The sequence below is a fragment of the Bufo gargarizans genome, chromosome 8, assembly GCF_014858855.1.
Source record: "Bufo gargarizans isolate SCDJY-AF-19 chromosome 8, ASM1485885v1, whole genome shotgun sequence".
Classification (NCBI taxonomy): Eukaryota; Metazoa; Chordata; class Amphibia; order Anura; family Bufonidae; genus Bufo; species Bufo gargarizans.
The window spans coordinates 81,990,096-82,003,971 of record NC_058087.1 but is presented as its reverse complement, the minus strand read 5'-3'; the positions used below and the strand labels follow the sequence as shown (position 1 = coordinate 82,003,971).

The 13,876-nt window shown below is 42.1% G+C and overlaps 1 protein-coding gene across 3 annotated transcripts in view; it reads right to left on the bottom strand.

Annotated features, from left to right (window-relative positions):
* The window catches only part of PARD3B (par-3 family cell polarity regulator beta), a 1,547,452-nt gene that overhangs the window by 939,892 nt on the left and 593,684 nt on the right, over window positions 1-13,876 (bottom strand). For all 3 annotated transcript variants that reach the window (XM_044302617.1, XM_044302618.1, XM_044302619.1), the window contains exon 13: window positions 2,343-2,427. In XM_044302617.1, the coding sequence (XP_044158552.1) occupies window positions 2,343-2,427 (85 nt within the window). The remainder of the gene's footprint in view (window positions 1-2,342; window positions 2,428-13,876) is intronic.

Here is a 13,876-nt window from a genome sequence, read left to right as displayed (position 1 = left end):
CTATACACATAAGGAATATATACAGTGGCCTGAGGTTACAAATATAGATGGAGTGGAACAAACAGAATTAAACAGAGCGAAAGTCAGTTTACCAGATGGATGAGTCCTGGGCAGTGATGTCAGCAGGTTTCAGGTCCCTCTAAACACATGGTACGTGACCCTCCTTGCTGGCACAAGCCTTTTTAACTGTAGCTGGCCCCTCCTCTTCCCGCCTCTAGGAAGGGTCCCCCCCTCCCTGCTGATCCTGGCAGCTCGATGACCCACAAAACCCTTTAGGGTTAATAGCCCCAGACCAGAAGGTCACAGGGAGATGGTTCTGGGACCAACAGACCCGCCTGGGTTCAGGCTACAAGTAGAGTCCAAGCATGGTACTGTTATTTAGTTTCTGCGGGGAGATATGTATATCTCCCTTCCCTGGCATCCCACCACCAGACTGAGACCATGGGCCTGTTCATCGTGGCCACAGGGGTACAAATATGTATCCGGTTTATGCCTGTGATGGCCGGGCGATTCATAATTCCTTATGCACTGCTGGCCCCAGAAAGTCTAATAATTTCCATTGAACGGGGAAATGGACTAGACCTCCTGCAGAGATTTCTTTCCTGTTCCGTTCGCTGGGTTCCTGGCTGGCTGAATGGAAGTGTGAAAAGTTGTAAACACTGGTGGACTGCTAGAGGTCCTCTGCCATCTGCTGGCTTTGAAGCAGGGCCCCCTGTCGAGCTTACTACCTCTGCTACCTTTCAGCTTATGGCCGGTGTGGGGACATGGCTGACAGTAAATATTAACCCATATTCCTCACATGAGGTAACACACATTAATTTAATTTTGTTTGAGTGGTTGGTAGCAAGCCACTAGTATGGCCAGGATGATGTATATGTTTAGTAAGCGTTCACTCAAGGTGGGTGCACACCTCCCAGGGGCGAGGTACAATTCCCCCAAACAAAAGGGTAATCCAAATAAATCAGCAGAATGGAGACAGCACTTCCATATATAATCTTAGTGATCCTTTGTACCTGGAATAAAGGATCAGTATGGCTATATTTGCAAGTGCTGTCTACATCTGCTTATTTATTTGGATCACTGAAGCAGTGGTCGATTTGTGTTTTTGGGCCCCAAATTGTAAAGGCTATACATTTATTTTTTGAAACATAAAATGTTTGAAATGGACTTCTATGCCACTGTCTCTGACTACTGCTAAAGAGCTAATTCCCCACAACATTAAGGCCTCTTTCAGACGGGTGAGATTTCCGCGCGGGTGCAATGTGTGAGGTGAACGCATTGCACCCGCACTGAATCTGGACCTATTCACTTCTATGGGGCCGTGCACATGAGCGATGATTTTCACGCATCACTTGTGCGTTACGTGAAAATCGCAGCATGCTCTACTTTGTGCGTTTTTAACGCAACACAGGCCCCATAGAAATGAATGGAGCTGCGTGAAAATCGCAAGCATCTGCAAGCAAGTGCTGATGCGGTGCCATTTTCATGCATGGTTGATAGGAGATGATTGGGATGGGGACCCGATCATTATATTATTTTCCCTTATAACATGGTTATAAGGGAAAATAATAGCATTCTTAATACAGAATGCTTACTAAAATAGGGATGGAGGGGTTAAAAAAATAAAAAAAAATTGTTTAACTCCCTTTAATCCACTTGTTTGCGCAGCCAAGCTTCTCTTCTGTCTTCTTCTTGGCTGTGCAGGAGGAAAATGACCTGTGGTGATGTCACTGCGCTCATCACATGCTCCGTCACATGATCCATCACCATGGTGATGGACGTTGTGATGAGCGCAGTGATGTCATCAAAGGTCCTTTACTCAGGTCATGAAGAAAGAAGACAGACGAAAAGCCGGGCTGCGCGATCAAGTTGATTAAGCCGAGTTAAATTATTATATATTTTTTTAACCCCTACAGCCCTATTTTACTAAGAATGCTATTATTTTCCCTTATAACCATGTTATAAGGGAAAAAAATTACATCTACACAACCTTGAACCCAAACCTGAACTTCAGTGAAGAAGTTCGGGTCTGGGTACCACATTCAGTTTTTTTATCACGCGCGTGCATATTGCAAACACATGATAAAAATGGAACCCAATCGCAGTCAAAATTGCGTACCTACTCGCACGGGTTTGCCGCAATGCACCCGAGACGCATCCGGAGACAAATATGACGCCCGTGTGAAGAGGCCTAAAAGTAACATGCTCAGGAATATAACAATAGTGCAATCCTGTATTCTGAGTGATCACACCGTCTTCATCTTCAATCTCAATTATTAAATAATTTGTCAACATATAAACGAAGAATTCATTTCAATCTAAATGAGATAATACCACAATACCTTTCATCTTGTTTTGCAGGCCATTATGTTCTATCATATGATTCTCTAGGTTCGTTCTTAATACAAATTCTGGCTCTGAATGCTCCTAAAGTCAATCACATTAAAATAGTATTAATAATCAAAACATTATCATCTGCTCAACTAATATGAAAATTACACAAATAGCAAATATCACAGCGCTCACACACAGACAGGAAAACATGACTTGTTCAATTGACTGAGTATAGTTTACATAATCTGCCCATGCTGTATTTTTTTTCTAACGCCCATATGTTCACCAGCATTTTACAAAGTTGCGGACGAGAAAACCTTTATGATTTCGAAGTCATGTTAACGCTCAACATGTTTTTGTTTTTAAATATTCCCAAATCCTCGCTCTGCCAATGATTTGAAATTCAGCACTTATATGCTTATAACTGGTTGTCTTGCACATCAGAAATCTATCTCCATCTGGAAGAAGAGCCTACAGCATCGGCTTCAAAACACAACCAATACCAGTTGTCCAAAGCAGATGAGCTCCCGCTTCTACTGATCTAAATTCAATATGTTCTCTGAAAAAGTAGAGCAGCCTCAGGGCCGTGCAAAATATCCACTTTCCAACTCTTGGGCTTGGCAGTTTTATATGCAGATTTTCTCAATTATACACACAAGATGCTAAGAACTGATACCATTATGCTTCACATAGACGTCTTCATACACAAACCATGAAAAAGTTGTTGTGACTATGCATCAGAGGCGAGATCAATAAAAAATATTTCTTGGTCACTACTGATGCATTTCCTTGACAAAAAAATAAATAAAATGATTTGTGTATTACTTAATGGTATGCAGAAATTACAGTATTAATTCTGAAATGCCAAATGAAAGTCTTAGGTATGGGTTATAGGGTAAAGTGCTCATGGTACTGGTTAGTATGGAAGCTGAATCAAACTTAAAGGAACACTCTGGACAAAACATATACACTACATAATATCCAGTCTACGGCCTGTGGAGGGAAATGTATGACACTATGGCTCAAAGAACAAAGATTGAACCCCTGTATAAAGCACTGCACAAGCTTCACATAGCGCCTCTATACACTGCAAGATCCACTAGAAACAAAAACTAGAAAAAAAAATTGAAAAACAGACACACTGTAAAGATAGACTATATATAGAGATGTAGTAAACATTAACACGAGACTATGACCAGTATAACTGAGCGATGAACGAGTAATTTCTTGCTGTAGTGAACGTTTCAACAATGAGCCTTTAGACGCACTTATTATTGTTTACAAAATTGTAATTTTGATTGCATATTCCATTGTTTGTAAAGCCGACTGTTGCATTTGCATGGTATTGTGGACAAATTAATAGTCTGTAATTGTGTGTGCAGTGATCAATTCCTGTTTACACATGAAATTGTTAAAGGGAATCTGTCACCTGCTTTTAGCATTTTAAGCTGTCACCATTTCCATGTCCACTAAAGTACCTTATTTCCTGCAGTCGTCTTCTTACTTTATTTTGTTTTGTACTTTTGATAAAAAAAAGCCCTTTTTCTCATATGCTAATGAAGCTTCAAGGTGCCCAGAGGGGTGTTTTTTTCCTCTCTGGTACCCAGTGATGCCCCCCTGCAGTGTCCAACCCATGGTAATTTGAATCCCAAGAACACCTCCTGATCCTAAAATAACCTCCCACAGCCTCGGCAAATGGTTCCGCCCCCTCCCCAAGTCATTGTCTACCTGTCCTTCTTCCTGTCAACGCCAGAAATCTCGCGCAGGCGCAGTACCGCCTGCGGCCTGCATGATCATCAACCTCCTCAGGGCAACAGCGCTCAGATTACGTCACTGGGCTCGGTGCATGCCCGGTGAGACTTTTGAGGCTCATCTTGGAGCTTCATTAGCATATGAAAAAAAGGGCTTTTTTTTAATCAAAAGGACAAAACAAAATAAAGTAAGAAGAAGACTGCAGGAAATAAGGTTACTTTAGTGAACATGGCAACTGTGACAGCTTAAAATGCTAAAAGCAGGTGACAGATTCCCTTTAAGGTTGCAAAGAAAATTTTTGTACCCATAAAAACTATCAAACCAATGAGAAATCTAGCGATTGTCAGCTGTCACTCTATCGTTCATTGCTTTTACACTGCTCAATAATTGGGCAGTTTCACTCAATTTTACGATCATTTTGAAGAAAATCAGCTTGTGTAAAAGTACCTTTACTTAAAATTTGAAAGACACAAAAGCAGGCATACAGATGAATAGATAAAATGTAGAGCACAAACAACCTGCTGAAACGGGTCTCATTTCTCTCTGCAAACAGAACTTAAACTAACGACCATAAACCGAGGGACCCGAAGCGAAACAGGCGAAACTCAAAATTTCATGCGCACCACTGTTAGTTTAAATTAAGAAGAGTTTGTACATTGGTAGTAATGGTCAGCAGTCAGTGTTAAAGCACCGGCTATACTCAAAAGAAGTGATCTCCTCACCAACAACACAGGCACTATCCCCTTGTTTGACATTTAAAGGGGTCCAGTAGAGACAACATTTGATAGACAGAAGAGCAGACTTGCAGATAAATAGACAGATGAATAGAGCTGTAGTAAACATTAACATTTAAAGGGGTTGTCTAGAACTTGAAAACCATGGTTGCTTTCTTCTAAAAGCAGTGCCACACCTGTCCACAGGTTGTGAGTGGCATTGTAACCAAGCTCTACTGCAACTGATCTTTAATACAGAACACTACCTGTATAACAAAAACCTGTATAACATAATGCCTGAAGCTTCAAGGTGGACCTTTACTAGAATGTATGGTGGCTCAGTGTTTAGCCCTGGTGCCTTAAAGTGTTCGGGTCCTACATTCAAATCTGACTAAGGACAACATTTGCATGGAGTTTGTATGTTCTTCATTGGTTTGTGTGGATTTCCTCCCACACTCCAAAGAAAAGAGGGACATTTATTAAAAGTGTGCAACCATACGCCGGTGTTGATCTATCTGCTCTGGTGTGAGATGCGCCTAATTTATTAAAAGGCTTAAAGGGGTTATCCGAGTCTGGAAATGTCCCCATATGCCTGGGCCCCTTACACTGATTCTACTTACCTGGCTCCACCGTTCCACCACGGCCACTGCTGCTGCTCCCCGGGTGCAGATGAAAACATCCGGTGTCAGGGGGAAGAAAGCAGACAAAGGCAGGCGGTGATGGGGACTAGCCTCCCTAGCATCGTGGGTGACACTAGGGAGGCTCGTCCCCACCTGCCATTGGAGGCCACCCCTTCCCCCAACACTGGATGTTTTCATCCCCGCAGCGGCCGTGCGGGGACCAGGAGTAGCGCGGGGAGTGGGGATGCAGGTAATAATACAGTCGTGGCCAAAAGTTTTGAGAATGACACAAATATTAGTTTTCACAAATTTTGCTGCTAAACTGCTTTTAGATCTTTTTTTCAGTTGTTTCTGTGATGTAGTGAAATATAATTAAACGCACTTCATACGTTTCAAAGGCTTTTATCGACAATTACATGACATTTATGCAAAGAGTCGGTATTTGCAGTGTTGGCCCTTCTTTTTCAGGACCTCTGCAATTCAACTGGGCATGCTCTCAATCAACTTCTGGGCCAATTTCTGACTGATAGCAACCCATTCTTTCATAATCACTTCTTGGAGTTTGTCAGAATTAGTGGGTTTTTGTTTGTCCACCCGCCTCTTGAGTATTGACCACAAGTTCTCAATGGGATTAAGATCTGGGGAGTTTCCAGGCCATGGACCCAAAATGTCAACGTTTTGGTCCCCGAGCCACTTAGTTATCACTTTTGCCTTATGGGACTGTGCTCCATCGTGCTGGAAAATGCATTGTTCTTCACCAAACTGTTGTTGGATTTTTGGAAGAAGTCGCTGTTGGAGGGTGTATTGGTATCATTCTTTATTCATGGCTGTGTTTTTGGGCAAAATTGTGAGTGAGCCCACTCCCTTGGATGAGAAGCAACCCCACACATGAATGGTCTCAGGATGCTATTGGCATGATACTGTTGGCATGACACAGGACTGATGTTAGCGCTCACCTTTTCTTCTCCGGACAAGCCTTTTTCCTGATGCCCTAAACAATCGGAAAGAGGCTTCATCGGAGAATATGACTTTGCCCCAGTCCTCAACAGTCCATTCACCATATTTTCTGCAGAAGATCAATCTGTCCCTGATGTTTTTTTTGTAGAGAAGTGGCTTCTTTGCTGCAATTCTTGACACCAGGCCATCTTCCAAAAGTCTTCACCTCACTGTGCGTGCAGATGCGCTCACACCTGCCTGCTGCCATTCGTGAGCAAGCTCTTCACTGGTGGCACTCCGATACCGCAGCTGAATCCTCTTTCGGAGACAATCCTGGCGCTTGCTGGACTTTCTTGGACGCCCTGAAGCCTTCTTAACAAGAATTGAACCTCTTTCCTTGAAGTTCTTGATGATCCTATAAATTGTTAATTGAGGTGCAATCTTAGTAGCCACAATATCCTTGCCTGTGAAGCCATTTTTATGCAAAGCAATGATGGCTGCACGCGTTTCTTTGCAGGTTTACCATGGTTAACAATGGAAGAACAATGATTTCAAGCATCACCCTCCTTTTAACAGGTCAAGTCTGCCATTTTAACCCAATCAGCCTGACATAATGATCTCCAGCCTTGTGCTCGTCAACATTCTCACCTAAGTTAACAAGACGATTACTGAAATGATCTCAGCAGGTCCTTTAATGACAGCAATGAAATGCAGTGGAAAGGTTTTTTTTGGGATTAAGTTAATTTTCATGGCAAAGAAGGACTATGCAAATCATCTGATCACTCTTCATAACATTCTGGAGTATATGCAAATTGCTATTATAAAAACTTAAGCAGCAACTTTTCCAATTTCCAATATTTATGTAATTCTCAAAACTTTTGGCCACGACTGTAGAATCAGTATGAGAGGGCAGGGCATATGGGGGGGAGAGGGCATATGGGGGGGAGGGGCATTTCCAGGCTCGGATAACCCCTTTAAGTGCCTCTTAATAAATTAGGTGCATTTCTGCCCTGCAATGTACTAGACAGCAAGAAGTCGCGCACCTTTTCTTAACACCTCGAAAAAGTGCTGAGAAACTTATAAAGTCTCAAATTATGGTGCAGATACGGCACTGTGTGCCATAATATTTACTTTTTTTTTACATCACAATAGTGGCTTAATGCTCGGTAAATGTCCCTCACACAGTGCATTCAGAAAATCCTCAGACCTCTTCACTTTTTTCACATATTTGTTATGGTGGTCTTTTGCTAATTTTTTTTATGATTATATTATAAAATTATAATTTTTTCTCATCTTTATGCTCCTATTACCCCATAATGACAAGGTGAAAACAGAACAGTATAATATACAACAATATTTTTCTAGAAAAGGCAATATTCAGACTGTTTACTCCGTACTTAGTTGACACAACAAGTTTGTACAACTGGATTTTATTTTTATTTTCAGCTATTTTTCTCTGCAGATCATCTTCTGCCCTGTTAGGTTGGATGGGGATTGTTGCTGGACAGCCATTTTCATATCTCTCTAGAGATGTTCGATTAGGTTCATGTCCGGGTTCTAGCTGGGCCACTCAAGGACATTCACAGAGTTGTGAACACACTGGATTTCATTAAGAATATCTATGTAGTCCCTTTTCCCCCAATTACTTAATTTGGTGGGGCAGACATCTCTAGTAAGAATCATGGTTGATTTAAATGTCTTGCATTTACAAATTATGGAGGCCACCATGCCCTTGGGAATTTTCACTGCAGCAGACATGTTTTGTACCCTTCCCTAGACCTCTGCCTCTCCACACTCCTGTGACTTGGTTCTTGTTGTGATATCCATTGTCAGCGGTGAGACGTTATATAGAAAGGGCTGAGGCAAATCACGTCCAATCAACTGAAAATACCACAGGTGGAGTTCAATCAAGGTGTAGTAACATCTCAAAGAGGATCAAGAGAAATGGGAGGCCCCCAGAGCTAAATTGCAAGTATCACAGGAAAAGATCTGATGACATTTGTCAATGCAAAACTTTTAATAAATTTACAAACTTTTCAAAAATTCTGTTTTCACTTTTTCACTTTCTCATTACAGAATATTAAGTGCAAATTGATGGGGAAAAACACACACACACACACACACACACACACCCCTTATTTTTCAGACTATTAGACACACTGCACAATGAGACACACTTATGATTTGGAGAAGGAAAATCATATAAAAAATATTTTACATCAAACCTCAGAGCAGACCCCCGAATCAGTCCCCCATTCTTCTTAAGACCTCAGCTCAGACCCCCAAACGTTTTGAGACCCCAAATTACGACCCACATCAGCCTTAGATCAGACCCCTAACATCCATCAGCCTTAAGATCAGATCTCAGCCTCCCATCAGGCCGCAGCCTCCATCAGTCTCAGATCAGCACTTTGATTGTAAGCCTCACTGGAGACAACAAGCAATAATGTCCATGAAGAGCTGTAGAATATGTCAGCACTAGATACGTGAGAAAAATAAATACATTTACAGTGATTATTATGAGGATATCCATCCACATGGATTTCTGTGATAGCTGGGTGTCTATACAGAAGGTGTGGTCATTTTCGTCTATATTGTTACTTGTATTTCTTGGGTAATGAACAGCAGCTGTATGTACAATGAAGCTTTGTAATCTTCCACTGTGTATCTCACTGGAGAGGGTAATACCAGTAGAGTAAATATATAAAAGGCTTAGCAGAGCGCAGGAATGCAGCTGTATTGTGGTAGTCATTACCAGTGACGGCCAGAAATAACACAGCCTTGTTTTAGGTAAAAACTAGGGTTTTACAAAACATGCAAGAAAATCTCTATTTTGGCTCCAGTGTAAACATAGAAGGATTTTTCTTTTTCATTTTAGTGATTTCGATTTTATGAAGGGGCTGAACAATGGAATCTTACTGGTTATAAAACGACAAATCTCAGCTTTAAGAGGAACTTTGTTAAAAAATATCTCTTTCTGTCCAAAATAAGTAAGAAATGAATCACCTTTATTAAAAATTGGTCAGAAGGAAGCAAACAGCAGATATGTCAGTTGCTAGAATGAAATGCACCCATAAAAGGAAATAAAGAGCAAGTCTTGGCTCAGATCGGAAAGGTTTTTTTTTCCATTTTTTTTTTTTATTGAAATTGAATTTTCAACGCATTGCTATAGACATACACAGAAAAAAATGGTCCAATATCATAAGAAAAATCCATTCTGAGAGCTAGCTAGAACAATTCAAACGTAACTTACAATGTTATATGACTGTGTATAATATTAAACATAATTTAATAAGCAAAAAAGTTGTATCATTCACTGATATAATTTACATGACTATAATGTCAAATAGACAGAGTACCAACTATTGTTTGTACCTTCACTGTGTATGAAGAGAAAAAGCAGGAAGATAAAACCACCACCACTACCATGAAAACGGATATCGCTTAATTTCCAAACTGACAGGGCACCCACAAATTGATCATACTTATGTAACCCCCTGCAGTGGGTCTAGTGGATGCTGTGGCTGTAAATTACAAGCAGGGACTCACAGCAGCATGCATTAGTGCTGATTCTTTTTAGGTGAAGTAGACTGAAAATCCCATGAGCATTTGCTCATCCCTGCAGCCAATAGCAGGGGGATCAGGGGAAACGACTAAGGAAGGAAGAGGAACAGCAGTCATTTTAGAGACTGCAGCATGGGCAGGAAGGAAGAGGAACAGCAGTCATTTTAAAGACTGCAGCATGGGCAGGAGACGGAGAGATCTCCACAGACAGAAGCATGCCCTGCTTCTGTACAGATGTAAGCGCACAGTCCTGACAGCTCCTGTGATTCCTGTATGAGAAGAGAAAGCTCAGCTGCTGCATTACCACTACAGCCAAGCCTGCATCCCAGGAGGATCTTGACCCTGAATTCACTGCCATTCAAGCTTCTGAATGCTGCAGCCCCCAGCTGATTCCCAAGCAGGACAATTTTAAGTGCACCAACATTAGCGCGCTAATGTTTTCTGCAACTAGGCCTCAACGTTCGGGACAGGGTTAATTTCTAGACAGTAGGGTATAGCAAGCTGAGTGCTAGGAGTAGATAGCTGCGAAGGGCATACTCTCCCAAAGAAGAGTGTGCGTGTTCACCATCACTGCTTACTGTTACAGATAGCCCACCCCCTTCATCAGGGGTTTTTCTTAGGGCACTTTCACACTAGCGTTTTTCTTTTCCGGCATAGAGTTCCGTCACAAGGGCTCTATACCGGAAAGGAACTGATCAGTTTTATCCCCATGCATTCTGAATGGAGAGTAATCCATTCAGGATGTCTTCAGTTCAGTAATTTTGACTGATCAGGCATGCTACGGTTTTATCTTTGGCAAAAAAAACTAAAGACTTGCCGGAATGCCGGATCCAGCATTTCTCCCCATAGGAATGTATTAGTGCCGGATCCAGCATTCAAAATACTAGATCCGTCCTAAAAATTTGAAAAAAGATACAAGACGGATCTGTCTGTCCATATGTCAAGCGGAGAGACGGATCCGTTCTTGCAATGCATTTGTGAGACGGATCCACATCCGGATGCATCTCACAAATGCTTGCAGTCACATGCAGATCGGCGGATTCGGCGGACAGTTCCGACGACTGAACTGCCCGCTGGATCACACTGCCGCAAGTGTGAAAATAGGCTTAGACAGAACTCCAATCTGTGTTTTGTTCCTTTTATTGCATTATCTTTTATGTCCTCTGTACATCTGTTGATCAGTTAACTCCATGACTCTAAGGCCAGCGAGTCAACCGTATATCTCCGCACATGGATGGTGGTGGACAATGCAAACAACCAAGCCACTTCCCAATGCATTGTGAAGCTTTAGCAATAAATCTGAGGTAATTTTATAACTTAATTTTATCCAAGCCCCAGTGTCCTGTTACTATCCTGCAGGGAACTCTATGTGTTTTCTTATATGGTTCTGTCGCAAGCCTAGAGAGCTCCAGTTCTCTGAACCACACACCGATTAACATTGCCTGGACATTGCTGACTAGAAGCTTACACTGTATTCTATTAAGATTTCCGGTGTGTATGGACCGTTTAGTCTCCATCATGGGCAAGAAAATCAAGCCCAAAGTGCAAGCAGATCCCCTAGCCGTAGCAGATGAAGCATACAATATGGTGCCTTTACTACATGTGGAGAATGAGACTTCTCAATCCTCCTCCATCCTCAACCCTCAAGAGCAGGAGAAAATTATTTTTCAATTGCCACCCACATGCAAAACATCTATATGGAGCTGTCCATTATTACTAAGTTACAAGTGAAAGAGAATAAGTAACTCTGGGGAGAAGTGGAAAACTTACCTACCTGAAACTATTCTGCAAGTGATCTGGTATCCATTTGTGAAACTGTAATACCCCAGGCACTGGGGATGAATCATGTCTGTAAGGTGTAAAGCGCAGACAGAGTGGACCCTGATCTACGTTACAGAGATGCAAATAACCAGTGAGGAACTGATTTTGGTGCACCCTATAGCTACGTGGAAATATTAGTAAGACCTATAAACGAACACAGACTAATTAGCTGTAAAAATACAAATTTTATTCAGATACAATATGAGAAAAGGTACTCTTGCGCTGCCAATCTTCTTCAACCACTATGTCTGGGTTGCCCTGGGAGTGATCCCACGGCCGCTGCTGGGTTCTGAACGTGAGCCCTGCCTATACTGCACAATGTTAATAAGGTAAGAAGTGCCAATGTAATAGGATCCCGCGCTATGTCCCAGACATGTGCCTAAAATGTATATGCTGATAAGACTTATTAATACTGATCAATGTGTAACACTGTAACTGTGCAGCGATCTCACCTGAAGTGTGGTGCTGCAACAATGTTTCCAATGTCTGTTTCTTCTCCGGCAATGTTCTTTCCTTGAGCGTTCTGTGCCCCTGTCTTTTGTTGTTAAAAATCCTCTGGAAGGAGGTGGAAGAAAGCAGAGCACTGATGGGCTGAGGCACAGCCAACCAGTGTTAGGCTTCTACTACACTGGATGTCTGCTGCTCCTGGACAGCAGGTTAGTGTGCTGTCTGTGTGCGGGGGCGGATTGGGAACTTAAAGTGGCCCTGGAAAAATACTAAAAGTAGCCCCGTTTTGTAATGGGATCCAAAATTATGGAAGGCAGGGCCAGCAACACCATATTGTGGCACATTATACCACCCCACCAGAGCCAAATATCACAGTCCATCACAAAATACTGCCAGCAGTACAAAATATATCCCCAAAAACTTTCACTGGCTGGCTGTGGGGAGGGCACAGGCGGACCCCTGGGCATTGGTCCACCAGGAAATTTCCCTGTAAGGTCTATGGCCAATCCGCCCCTGTCTGTGTGTGTGTGACTGCCACTGTCACACACATGGGAACAACTTACTTTTGTCTGATGATGACTAGCTTCACCCCTCACTCTGCTTGCTCAGACAGAGCTACTGAGGGGCCCATTGATTATAAGCAGTTCTGAGCTCACAGCGCTGTGACTGGGCAGCAGGCAGATAATCATGTGAAATTGTCAGAGGGCCCACCAGAGGATCCTCTGGTGGGTCAGTCTAATGCTGGAAATAACTCTGCAGGGTCCAGACCCAGACAAACTGGCATACCACATCTGGACTTTACTGACAAAACACCTATTTTGAGGGCTTTCACAAAGATAACGTTTTAACAAGTTTGGCATTATGCACCCGCAACTGTATGTGGCAAGCCTGGTCTATACGCAGAGGGTGCTGGATGTATCATACAGCAGGCACCTGGCCACAATGATTGGGAACAGCGATTGTGCTGAACCCCACCATTTAACACCTCAGATGCCAGGTTCAATGCCAATCGAGGAATCTGTAAGGTAAGGCAGAGGGATGCAGCTCCCTCTGCCTTCCGATCAGAGACCCCGCAGTGAAATCTCTGGGCTCCGATCAGTTGCCATGGCAGCCTGGGTGCTTCTGAAGGATTCCAGACCTTCCATGGAAAGCTCTCTCCTGAACTATGCACGAGGCACAGCTCAGCAGGGAGAGTGTCAGAATCCCATTCATCCTAACAGATCTCTATTAGAGTGAATAGGACAATGGATATAAGGATACCAGGTTATAGCATCCTAATAGGGCTAATAGTTATTAAATAAAATAAAAAAAAGTTTGGAAAAAAATTAAAAACACCAAAATATTCCACAAAAAATGGTACCACTAAAAACGACAGTTCATTACGCCAAAAAAAAAAATATATGCCCTCATACAGCTCTGTAGACCGAAATATAAAAAAAATTTGGGCTGTCAGAAAATGGCAATGCAAAGAAAATTTGGACCTTTTCCTTTTTTTTAAAAGTTTATTTTTTAAGTAAACAAAATAAAAACTATACAAGTTTGGAATTATTTTAATCATATTGACCTGTAGAATAAGGACTTCATGTCATTGTGAGCACATAGTGAAGCCGTGATGTCAAAAGCCCCAGAATTTGGGCAGAATAGTTTTTTGTTTTTTTACTCACAATTTTTGTTTTCCCGTTTTCCAAA